The 14,018-nt window shown below is 36.6% G+C and overlaps 1 protein-coding gene across 9 annotated transcripts in view; it reads left to right on the top strand.

Moving 5' to 3' along the window:
* Window positions 1–14,018, top strand: part of LOC129569139 (dorsal-ventral patterning protein Sog) — a 60,404-nt gene that overhangs the window by 26,990 nt on the left and 19,396 nt on the right. For all 9 annotated transcript variants that reach the window (XM_055447666.1, XM_055447670.1, XM_055447672.1 and 6 more), the window contains one exon: window positions 10,590–10,693. In XM_055447666.1, coding sequence (XP_055303641.1) covers window positions 10,590–10,693 — 104 coding nt within the window. The remainder of the gene's footprint in view (window positions 1–10,589; window positions 10,694–14,018) is intronic.

Here is a 14,018-nt window from a genome sequence, read left to right as displayed (position 1 = left end):
GAAAATTGGCTTTTCAAGTTGAATTCCCGTAGTATTTTTCAGTGTAAAATGAACATGATTTCACCTTTATGATAAGCCTTAATATTGCCATCACAATCATCCTTCACCCAATGCAGGTGGGTGCGATGCTTCTGCTTACATCGCAGGCAAATGGATGCCCATTTTGCGTTGAAAAACACAATTGGAACATTTTGAGCATATAATTTTTACTTTATTTTTACTTGCGTGACATGCCGCAAACGGAACATTCATTCACGACAATTTAATCATAACAAATGGATAGAATTGGGGTTCGCTCAATTTTTGCGATTGTATTTCTACCACCGTCGCTAAATCCTACTTCGTTTAAGTGCTGAAATATGTCTAAAAATTTTGAAGTCTACAGTTTCGATGGTATTCCATGAGAACCACAAGCAAAAATATGCCTGTACCGTTACCTCAAGCAATCATTCTCTTATTACACTTTTTCTACTCACATATTTATCATCATCTCAAATATTTTCATTTACATACTAATCGATTTTTCATTTTAATACCGCATTTGTGCCAGATGAAAAAAAAAAGAAACACGTAACATACAACATGAGTAGAGATTTCCATTCAGTTTGCTGGAAATTTTCGTGGGCAAGTCAAGTATAACTAATTTTATGGTAATGATTGTATTGCATGTGCGAATTGTGAAAAATGCTACGGAACATTACGGCCCCAATTCATATGCAGCATTCTCGCTACGATTTTATTTGTCAGTTTCGATTAAATGTTCGGCACAAAAATGTCTGCGTTAATTAAGTAATTAGAGTCGAACGCAACCGAAACGAGAGTGCGTAGCCGTCGCCACCACATTGCATTTCGCTGATTGTTTTTTTTTTGCTTGGTCTGTTTTGTTTTGTTTTGTGGCGTTCGAATCGCATATCATAATGATTTAAACCAGAGACGAAACCGCCGTCACATTTGGTATTTTCGTGTCTATGGATCGTTTATGAGCTAAAATGACAATAAGAATCGGTTTAAAATTTCAATGTGAAATTCGACATGTTTGAGACAGCCGCTTCGCTCGTTCCAGTTACACAACAATGGAATACTCCGCGCACGGGTGTATGTGTGTGTGTGTGTGTGTGTTTGAGTGCGACGAGAAACGAAATGACATTTTGGTTTTTACACTTTTTTGTTTTGTTTTCGGAGGTGCGGCAACCAAGTCAAATCGGATTTGAATGCATTGGAATTGCTTTCAATGAACTGTGTGCTTTCTTTTCGATGAATTGTCACATAGATTTGCGCGTTTATGGCACAACGCCGAGTGAAATGAAGCGGAAAGTTGTCATATGAATTCACAACCACAATGTAAAATTAACATTTAACCAATGTTGAACGATGAAGCGATGTATTGAATTTATAGGCCCCAAAGTAATGAGCCGAAAACAACGGTGAATTCTATCGCTTTTGATTTGGAACATCGGTCGAATATAGATATGAAATATTCTAGTGGTTGGCGCACGAACAAGTCCTCTTTGGCAACCGTTAAATCTAATCTGAATGAGATCATTTCGGAAATTATTGATTTTCATCATGTGCTCACACCCATTTTTTTTTTCTTTCAATTAAACGTAAAATAAATTCGAAACACATGTTTATGATCAACGAAGTGAAGAATAGATCGATTTTAAATCGCGAAAATCTACAAGTTGTAAGATAATTATAATTTCCGTAAGTTTTTTTTTTCTTCTGGTGGCATCCTTCTAACCCTTCCATTTTAGTCACTTGATTTCTTTGAATGTTCATAATTTTCCGTCCGAATATTTATTATATTGTTATTTCTGAAATGCGCAATTTGTGTCGTCGGCCACGCAGAGCGAGTGCACCGCAGTATATTGAACCATCCGTCGGTGTAGTGCAACGCACTGAAAATATCTTTATTTTCATTGTTTTAAATAAAATCGAAATATTTACGAGTTGACAGTTTTGAGCCACATGAACTTATCGGATTCGACATACTTTTCTCCATTTGCACCGTTTAAAGCTCGTTGAGCTGAGGGCCGTAATATAGGATGTAACAAAAAGGAATCGAATAAATCACCAACAAAAAAACAACAACAACATTGAACACACAATTCGCAAATGTGGAAACTGGCTTCTGCAAGAGCTCAGTTGTCGCGCTCGTTGTAGCTGTTTTCTCATGTGATTTGTTGTTTCCTTGTTTCGAGCTGTGTATGTGTTTGTGACTTTAATTTGTTAACACGTCGTCGCTTTTTTTTTCGGATAGTGCAGCCAATTGCGGCGATAAAAAAGCCATCTGGTCGACAGGAGAAATACAAATTAATGTTGTACATATTTATTCCACCATTTCGTCTGTGAGCATTCAGTGAAGCGACATAACGCGCTACTGTTTTTGTTTTTCAAAATATGCATTGCATTGCAATCGATGGTGCACCACACCGGAAAGATGCCAATTCAGAAAATTATTTTCGTTTATTATTTATTGTATGCAACTGTACCGACAACGACGTCGATGCACACACCAGAGAAGGAGAACACGAGAGAAAAAGAGTAACGGATCCATGTGCGTGATTTGATCAGAATGCCGAAGCCTAGCACATCGATGCTTGTTCTTTTTTTTTTTGCTTTCGTTCGAGGTATACGTACATAGTACATACAAAACCGTCAAATCATACAGTCAGTGAGCCGACACACGTCTGTCTCGTCGTACATCGGCCTAAATATATACATGGATACAGTAAATGCAGAAGAAGTGCATTTTCCAAAAATAAATGCAAAAAGGAAATGAACGAGTGTGCGAGAGCGAGAAAAAACTGCACGGAATTAGAATAGTGGAAAATGGCATGTAATTTTGGTTTTCAAAGACTATTTTTAAATGCACCGCTTTGCAAGTTCTCATTTTCCACTGCACGCAACACACATACGGGCCTTGTTGCGTTCAGCTGATTTGGCATTAGGTGAAATTAATATACAATACATGACATATTCCCGATGGAAACGTACGAATCAATGAATGTGCCAATGCGTTCACGGGAATTTCAAAAATATCGAAACCATAATCATTTCTCGAATTGAGCGAGATGCGTTCAGAAAATTGGCATTCCAGCTAAATCTCGACGATAGATCTTCGCCCAACCATAGCTAAAATATTTCCATTCAAATGCGATCAATTTGATTCCACTTCGGTTTTCCCTATTCGCCATACAGATGATTGACACACTGGGAATAGACGGAATGAGATGATTTGTATGCCATCAACGAACGGTAGACAACTGGAATCAACCATTTAAATGTAGATCGATCTCGTGTACGAAATTGCAACATGAAATGTGATTCCATTTAGTACAAAGACCGCACACATCTCACACTCTGTGTCGCGTCATTCACGTGGAAAATTTAACGAAAATGAATAGACTACATATGCATATATGTACATAAACAGCACCGTAAAAATACGTCCAACCACAAAATATGTGTTCACAACAAATTTTCCATAATAATAAAAATAATAATAAATAATCGGTATAATGATCGGTCGGAGAGAGCAAGAGGAAAAATACTGCATGAATTAAAGAGTCTAGATGTTTACCGTTTGCGTCGATTATTCATCTACTTAATGAGTATGTGTCATAGGCAGCCGATTGATATTCAAAACATTATTTGATAGACTCGAGCAACTGCCAATCAAAATTGATCGTTTAATGTTTTACAGTGGCGACCGCTTGCAACTGAATCACAACACGATGTGCAAAAAAACAAAAACGGATACTTGCAAATGTGAAGAAATTCACGCGTTCCATGCTCGTATGGCGGCAGTCTCTCGTGCATTGCAAATGGGTTCAATATTTATATATATATATATATAAACATTATAACAGCTAAAGTGTTGATGTCATGCCTCTCGTAAACACATTACGTATTTAATTCATTTTTCGCCCAACTTTTTGCGTGTACGCTGCAATGAAAAATGTACATCACATCAGAACACATCGCATCGCATCGCATCGTCAATTTAGATGCATGAGACAAAATAAATGTGTCTTTGGAACTAAATACACAACTACCACAATGCATGTGGTTGCCGTTTGGATTCAACATCAGTTTCGTTCTTTTCATTCATTTACGTCTTCGACACGCTAATTTATGGTATTGACAGAGCGATCTGGAGATATCTCTCTTTCGCTCTTTGCCTTGTTCCGACTGATGATCGCCATGGCAAGCAGAGCAAACGAGTGTGCGAATGAAAATTGCCAATAATTTTACAGTTGGCGAAAACTGATTTTCCATCTAATGGAAATTGACAACGCAAACGTGTGCGCATTATGATCTCGGACCGACCATCCAGCGAACGTGTTTGCATTTGTACTAATAGTATCCACAAACAGTCAATGAAATAACACCCAACCATTAATTATAACATTTTATTTTTATTTATAATGTGGACGTGCGTTTGAGTTCGATGTTGCGATGACCGTGGTATTATCGAATCATCGACTCTTGTATGGACTCGGTGGGCGCTGGCACTTTAGCTTCGAACACGTATCCTATCAGATGCGTAACATCATATTTCCTTTGGCTTTCTCATTCAACGAATATCGCCGATGCAATTGACTAGTCATTAATAACAATCATTTGCGTGTCGCCATCGTTAGTGCGCCGCACACTCATCATAGTTAGCTTCTTCGTTAATATCCGCGTTCTCCTATGCCTGTATTTGCATCGCTGCAGCTGTTGCTCATGTAATCTCGGCTTCAAGACATTTCTTTTTTGTTCGCGGTCACAAGCCACCCAAGATTCCAACAATCGTACTATTCTGCATCTCGATGAGTCATCAGCGAGATACTTGAATATGTTGTTTTATCATTATTTTTATGAGTAAAGAATGTCATCAGATTAAAATCTAAATTAATTCAAATGGATTTTGTAGTGATAGCGAAGCGTTTGTCCCATATCATACCATAGAAAGAAATTAAAACTTATGTTAACTTGGGAATTTTGAACCAAAAGAAGCACCGACTTTAAATCCATTTCGTTTGTTTTGTTTCATTTAAATATTCATTGTGCGGAAATAGCTCGCCAAAAATCATGACAAAGCGATTAGGATTAATTGTTTGCACGACTAAAATCGACTGCCATCACGATGCATTGATAGGTGTTGAATTACCATAATAATAATTATTACTAAGCGAATTCAATTCAATCAATCAATCAACAGAGAGGCAGATTGTACTCTACAGTCTGCGAGTGATGGAAACAACTATGGTTGTTTACCCGTAGTTCACCCGTTTTTGCTTGAATCGTTTGCTATGAAGACATTTTAATATGCATGAAGATGATCTGTCTGGGCGTTGAGCATTTTTTGAATGGGATTTGTTGTTATTCCCATTCAGTCAATTTAAATTGAATAAAATCATTACTATTCCCATCGTCAATGATTCGACTGTTGAATTTGCTTGATTAATGATTAGAGCAATGAGGAGTATGTGTTGCTCGGATAAAACCATGATAACGTAATGGAGTTTCCATTGAAAATCACTAAGAAACGAAACAATTTTCGGAATAGCATTTGACGGCTATGGCATGAACTCGATTCAACGATGAAGTTAGAGTTAAAGTAGAATTTATTGCTCATTCACATCGTACCCAATTCACAGCACAATTTAATACGAATTTTATGTTCTTATTGATTCGATGAAACAAAGCTGCTGTTGAGACAGTCGTAATCATTTCAATTGGCAGGATTTTTGTTTTGATATTGTTGTTTTTGAATAGAACAAATGCATACAATGGGCACTTTGATGGGCATGGCAAAAGCGAAAATTGCAAAAATTACGCAAACAGGAAAGTCCTAAATAGCCGCGTCTAACCGATTCAGATGGAAATTATATTTCAATTAGAATGAATGCAATAAAAATTCGCCATTACTTCTGAATGTGAGTATGGGCTGGTACACGAATGAATAAAGGTCTGTGTGTGATCACCAATCACAGCAGATCCGTTTAGCATCCGCTCTTCAGCCAAAGTTTTAATATTTGAATGACAGCAATTTCTCGCACTCATCAAACACTGTGTGTTTCTACGATCAAAGTCATGGGCCTGTCACCCATACAACCATCCAACTGGAATTATGATGGTAATTTTATAGCGAAAAAGAGCCATAAAACAGCAAACACATCGGATATTTACGATAATTCCGATCAGGTTATTAACTGTACAACTGTTTTGTGCTGAAAAATGTAATGGACATCGACTGAATGAATTTTAGTTTTATGTCGCAACACAACACGCGCTCCTAACTTATGTTTGAAAACTATTTTTAAAGACGAATTAATGCGATCCTAAAGCAATAAAAGCCAACGAACCTGTCACAAGAAAACATATCGTTATCTTAATTTTTTTTTTTTCTCCAACCAGATACAAAGCTCAATATAGTTGAATACGCAATTTTTTGCAGCTACTTTGTTGCACTGATCTTTTGAAAATGCGCGCGGCAAAACAAGAGTTAATGCGCAGACTAACTGAAAAAAAAAAACGGGTACAATTAGAGTTAACAAAACAGCTCTAGATCAAAGTGGATAGAAAAAAACAAGTGTTATCAATTCACCCAGTGAACATGGGAAAAATAGTAACAAAGAAACGGGCAACAAACTGAAAAAAAAAAACCTCGATGCTTGACGATGATTGACAGAGCAGGCAATAAAATAATTGCCGCAAACAAATTTTTAATCGTTTCGTGCCACGAGAATTGATTGTCTGCGCGCCGTGCATTTCTCATTTGTGTGGCGGTGATCGTATTTCCGCACATGGTTGGTTGCTCTGATAAGTGGACTTTTATTTCGAAGGAATGCTGCCATGAGTACCAATCATTCGACGCGATATGCAGGTAATCATGCGATCGATTCTCTCGTTTGCTCTTTTAGATTCAAGCGCACGCTTTTGTGCAAAAAAAAAAAACTTTAATCGTTGCATTGACTTTAAGCTGCATTTCAACCCAGAATGCCTGGCATCACTTTAAATGCTTTGCGATAGTGATTCAAAGCGCAACTGGCCTTTAAATGTCAAACTGTGTATATGTGCGACTTTCTATGCAGAACATTCTTCTGTGTTTCAGATTTCAAGAAGAAAAATAGCATACAAATCAAATTGACCGAAATTGGATACGTACGGCCTTGTAAAAACAATTCAAATAAATGATCGCATTGAAAGCGCGATGTCCAAAATAATATCCTGAGTAAATCGTCACTTCACTTACAATTAGTATTGTTGGCACGAACAGCCGAGCCGAGCTCAGATCGTGTGATGTGAATCGAATACAAAAGGCGAATACGTGAACTGAGTCGAATTACAAGGCGTCGTCTTCGCGATTGTCTCATAGCCAAGACCTTCATGAGAGAGCCAATCTGAAATTTGAAATACGAATGCGTTTATAGTATACATTAAAGCGGAACAAAATTGTGCCACTTTATCAGATTTGGCGCATCTTTTTGATACTCCTTAATGCAAAAATGTGAAGAGGAAGAACAGTGCTGACAATGCAATTGTTGCTGGTTCGTTTTTTAGCTTTAATGTTCTCAATCATGGCCTCTCGCCAGCGAACATTCCGATTATGGTGGTAAATATTAAATTCTTGATTGTTTCCTCTTCATGGCAATTTTTTTTCTTATAAAACGAAGCACCTCGATGTCATATACTGAAATTCGCGTTTGCAGCGAAATTGTTGCGGCTGATTTGCATTGCATACGCATGAGAGAAAAAGAGACTCTTTCGCCGGTTTTCTCTATGTCCAATTTTCCGTTTATTCACATATTCTTGAACTGTCCCGGTTCTCTGCGTTTCGTTCTTGAGATTGCTTGAGAGAATTACATCTTCGCGTACCATTTTTATTGCTTTTTATTTTCACGATATCGCGCGAGTGCGTCACTTTCATGTGTACGCGCCTTTCTGAAAAATGCACGCATAATATTGAACATTGCCAACTGTGCGCATATAAAATATCTTTTCGGAGATTCCACGCATAGATTACTATAAAATATATGAGTTTTTGCAAAAATTTCGTTCTCTTTACATGCAGATGTCGTGATCGTTTCGTTCATGGTTGACAAAGCGATTAAGCGAAGAAATGAAATTCGTATTTTCGCTCACTACGAAGAAATCATATCACATATGATTCTATTGAATCTCAACCATATTTTTTTCGGGAGATTTCAGAAATAAATATTTCTCTTTTTTCTATTTATTGGGCAATTACTTTACATAAAATGTTACCCATTCTTGGATTGTATGTTCGATCAATAATCGATACTTTGACCCGATACGAAATAAGCGCAATCAGCCAATTTCCTATTGTCATAATTCAAAATAAACCAGACAATTTATTGACGTCGTATGTTGGGCCGCAAGATATGACGCCATCACACTCCCGCCAAGCCTCGATTTTAGATAGCTAATAAAAAAAGGGTATGATGTAGTTTTCTGTGTACCATTCGCAACAAATCTTGCATGATCTCACGCGGCAGTGACTATTGCACAGACTTTACCAGTTTCTGTTGAATTTGAATGGGTTTTCTTAGAAATGGACTCGACAGTTTAATTAATTTATCTATACAAACTCAATTTCTAATTTGGCATCAGCAACAGATTTCTTGCCAGTGATGTTGATTATTTGTTAATTTATTTACATCAACAGTCATTTACTTTGGCACTTCCAAAGAATCGTATTTCGAAAAAGACGATCCATCAGTTCAATTGAATTTGATGTTTAAATATTTTTTTATGCGCACTTCGGTGAGTGAGTTTTTATTGGCGCATCTCGAAGGCGACTGTGTAACATTAGTGTATGATGTAATACGCAGTTTCAATCGTAAGGCGTCAATAATATGGCGCATTCAAAAGAGAAAAAAAAAACAATGTTATTAGTGGCGAGATGTTAAATTGAAAACTAAAAGCATTCATTTCATTTAAAGTTGATGGCTATGTTGATTCGCGCTGCCATTTAAGCCATCAAGTAAATTGGGTGCGCGTAATTTTTGAGTTTATAACCAATTATCGAAGCCACATAAAGATCGATTAAAATCCCATTTTCATTCGTTGGAAAGCATCAACAGCAATTCGGGTTATGCATTTTGCAACCGCAGAATCAATGAAAATAACTCGTGAAAAAAAAATCATGTTATTGCCCTGCGTGTGTGCGCACACACTCAGAACAATGAATTGGAACAATTGCAAACAGCATCCAAAAACAGCGAAAGAGATGAAGAATTTGTTGTCTGCATGCGGGCTGTTAAGCTAACTTGATTTTTTCTGTTGTTGCTTTGAATAAACAAATGATTGGCGCCATTTCATGTCATAAACTCGAATGAAATAACAAACTAGAAAAAACGAGGCGAACAAGAGAGATTAATTTTAAAATGATCACTGGCATGAAACATGAAACACATCTTCGATAAATGCGAACAGATCATCATCGTTCGGCCGTTTCTATATTTCGCTTTTATAAATCGAATTCGACATGAAAGTATTTCTACACACTACGCAAAAAATATGCGTGGTGATTTTGCAAAAATTCCACGTTTGAAGACGACAACGACGACGATCGTTATTTCTACTTATTTATGGGGCTCATCTAATCGTATCTGCGGTCGCACACAATTATGGCAGTGTAAAAATGACAAATGTTTGATAAAACGGGGAAAGAGAAATGCGAGCAAAGTGAAGTAAGAAATGGATTCGACGCGGCTAATACGAGGAAAGAATTTTTTGAAAAATTAATTTTGACTATGGTCGAAATTCCACAAAGTCGCCACACTTATTCGAAAATCAAGATATTCATGTTTTTCGTCTTTTTCAGCATTTCTGCAAATGGTCCAAGTTTATAATTGCGTATTCTGCCTAGATAAACAGTAGACTAGTATATCTTTTTCCATCCCATGTGTTTTTATATTGAATATAACATTTGGCTGATGATTGAATTAGGATCGACCGGCAATTCGACAGACACCGGGATAAGCGTGCGAAATTTCACACCGCAACAGAAAAATACAGTTTTAAAAAATTATTATAGCCGAAATGGTACGCTGCCAGTCTGGTATCTTCCGCGCCAAATGTGATAACTTGTTGCGAAAGCGAATTTTCTTTGAAGTAAAACGAATATAAACATCATGACACTGCTCATTTCGGAACAGCCGGCTGCCGACGCTTGCTCTCATATTTTGCATATTTACTACATGACAAAATATTTTTTTTCAGTATAGATTGACTCATTTAGATTTACTTATCAAACGATAAATGTTCCGTCTGCTTTTTGTGTTAATTAAAAAGAAAAGTCGATTGAACTACTCAGGAGAGCATTTAGAAATTGTGTTGGTGTGATAAAAGATTCCAATGGAATTAAAATAACTTCACGACAAAATCAAGTTTGGAACAAAGTATTAACAAAAAAGGAGGCATCACATGAACTCCGTAGAGAAATGATCTTTCGGTATTTTTGAAGAAATGGAATTACCTTTTATCAAATAATCTCTTGTGGGCAGAAGAATGGCCTTCCGTTTATAAATTTAATTAATTTCTTATGTTTTTTTTTCCTTCTTGTTTTGCAGAATGTCTGTTTGGGAAAACGTTGCGTGAACTAGGCTCGAAATGGTATGCCGACTTGGGACCACCGTTCGGCGTGATGTATTGTATAATGTGTGAATGCGTTCCCGTAAGTGCATTTAGTTGTTAATTTAGTTCATTCATTCATTTTCGGCATAAAACGCATAAAATCATCAATATGTTGATGCCAAATTTTTGGGTTCATTATTTTTGATGGTTTGCATGCCGACACCGCCGTAATTCAAGTGCTATTTTAACTGGATTTGGTTACATTGGGTTGGATTCATTTTTGCATGCGGCATTCTTCCTCTGTTCACTTTTTTGCCTCTTCTCAACTCTTCGCTTGCCCACTCAACGAACACAAATCATCACATCGAATAACAGAATTATTCGAACAAAACGTCACACAAAATAAATGTATATAAAAATCCAATGTTCCTTCTTGATCGAGTAACAGAACTATGTTTCGCTTTGTTCGGCGACTGTTTTGTGTTGTGGTTACACTGGCGAAGAATTTAATAAGTTACTTTTATTCTCAGTGAATCAACTTAGTTATCTTTTGCTAGCAATGATAATGCACCACACTCATAATGCGCGTCAGAATTACGGATGCAATTAATTTTACACAGTTTCACAATATTTTTACTCGGAATTTGCTGATTTTAAGTAACGGATTGGTTTTGTTGCAAACACCGGGCGCCGACTGGTATTCGAGCACGCTTTGGAGCAATACGGGGGAGTATCTTGCCAATTTTTTTGGGCCACATGCAATCTGGTAGTTCTGAAGAGAAAGAAGTAAATAGGCAATGAAAAAACGAAATGAAAAAAGTTCTTCGTGAATTGGGAAAAAGAGCAAGTTTTTCTGAAGAAAACCTTTAAAACTGGTAAAATTTTCTAGAACCAGCACCGAAATAAAGTCGTCTGATCCGTTTGACGGTGTAAACTACCGTTTTCAGATACATCAAATAAAAGCGAAGCATAGATATTGCATATATGCTTGTTGCATTGTCACTGTGTGTGCTTTCATTTCTTTCCGCAGTCTCGTTTTTATTTATAGCCACGTTGCATGTACGTTATTAAGTCTTCATACTAAAACTGAAACACACAAAAGATAAAAAGCGAACGCAAACAAAAAGAGGTGAGTAAAAAGTCGCTGTCGCTAACTGTTGTTATAGGCTTAATGGCGGTCGTGCTGTCAACATCCTCTCTATCGCAATGCCGGCAAAACAGTAGCTCAAACATAGTCACGTTTTTCTTTGTCTGTTGTAGTCTTTACTATTGGTGTGATGAGATTTATGTGAAATCGCAACATTGTGCGTTATTTATTTAAAGCCTTGTGAAGGCATTCAGCGTATAAATCACAGCGTCGATTTCACTTCATTTTACGCAACATATAATTTTCCTTGGGATTTTCTTATCACATTCTGGCACGGTTGGGCATTCAACACTTTCGGCCTATAACTCTCAACGGCACAAATCCGTATCAGTCTAGTGTGCAAAATTTAATTACCAAAAGCACAAAACGATTGGTTGGTCAGTGTGGTGGCTTTTGAAATGCATGTCTGGAGTACATCGCGGTTATCACATACACAATTTGTACTTCACGATTTTTAATCGCGAATAATAAATTAATCTGGCTCCAGCAAACCAGTGACATTTTATTGAATTTGTTGTACGTTTCAATTGTGTGGCGAACACATTGCCGTCGGACACATCGCATGCGATTCTATTTATTCCCAGCGCACTAATTAGCACCGGCAACGGAATGAAAGACGATAAATAAACTAAACGATTCAACGAAAACAGCTCTTTATCATCTATTCTGTTTACGTAAGCGCAATTAAAATGAGTGCGAGTGTAATGTGAAACGAAAACCGACACCGTTGTCCGATACATTCCGTTCGCTCAGTCGGAAGGAGCTTTGATCAAATTGAATCAAATTGAATAAATATTTATTTCCGCATTTCGAACAAATGCACTTTTTTGTTTTTTTCTTTCTTTGCTAAATGCCTGATATTTTGATTCAGCAGCACAACGACAGGCAAACAAAATGGGCTGCTTTCAAAATGAAAATCACACAACATTGCCTTCAGCCAAATATAGATAATTCTGTTTATGGAACAACATGTATATAGATAAAGAAATGTGAGAAATCATATCAAACGCAATGACAATAACAATAATCAATAAATCATGATGCGAAAATGTGAATAAAAACCGATTCAAAGCAAAAAAGCAACGATTCATTAAAACAAACGCGATGGAATTTCTCTGCGTTCTTCAAGACTGATAGAGAACTTGGACTGGCTTAGAAATTGAAACAAATTGACATATATGTGAAATGTTTGCGATTGTTTTAGTAGTAGCGATGACAACTTTCAGTTGTAATTTAATCGGATGGCGCTCCGATTTTTGCAGCTCCAGTCGAAGACGCGCGCGTCATTTGGAAAACGATTCACATAGACATGATATGTGCTCGCTCGCTCGTTCGCTTGCTTATTCGTTCTACAGATGGGCGGACTATTTGATTAAGATTAATTAATCTTAATCAAACACCTAAAATTCGCGATGATTAATACGACCACTTAATCACTTAATCGCTATTAATCATGATTGAGTGATTGTGCAATTGATTAATTAATCATCGATGATGATTAAGTTGTTGTCTTAATCACGATGTCACCGTGATTAACTGTGACAACTTAATCATGATTAAGTAAATAGTTAATCATGATTAAGTAAATTCTTAATCATGATTAAGATGTGATTAACGAAATGATTGTGGAAAATGGGAATCATTTTCAACATTTCTGCATTTATGGCGTCTAATGATTAATTAAATCTACACAATCATTTCGTTAATCACATCTTAATCATGATTAACTATTTACACAATCATGATTAAGTAAATTAACTTAATCATGATTAATTAATTCTACACAATCATTTCGTTAATCACATCTTAATCATGATTAAGAATTTACTTAATCATGATTAAGTTGTCACAGTTAATCACGGTGACATCGTGATTAAGACAACAACTTAATCATCATCGATGATTAATTAATCAATTGCACAATCACTTAATCATGAATAATAGCGATTAAGTGATTAAGTGCCATCTTAATCATCCGAAAAATGATTGTGCAAGTGATTAAGTAATCGCAAAACGCCCACCTGTAATTCGTTCGGTCTGGATTTAGTTATGAAAAATGATGAAAATCCATTTGAACAAATTAGGAAATTCGGAATGTGTTATCATTTGACGAGTATTCAATGGGAACGCAAACCTATTTCACTTTCGATTCGGCGCATATTTTCCAACAGATTCATCGATTGTGTTGTTAATTGGTAGCAACACAATAGCTTTGAACCGTCAAAAGGCGTTTGTTTGAGTATTTTCCGTTCCTATGTGTCAATGCAACCAACTCAAT

The sequence above is a fragment of the Sitodiplosis mosellana genome, unplaced genomic scaffold (assembly GCF_009176505.1).
Source record: "Sitodiplosis mosellana isolate CC-2019 unplaced genomic scaffold, AAFC_SMos_1.0 Smas_scaffold_30, whole genome shotgun sequence".
NCBI lineage: Eukaryota > Metazoa > Arthropoda > Insecta > Diptera > Cecidomyiidae > Sitodiplosis > Sitodiplosis mosellana.
This window is presented reverse-complemented; position numbering and strand designations above follow the sequence as displayed.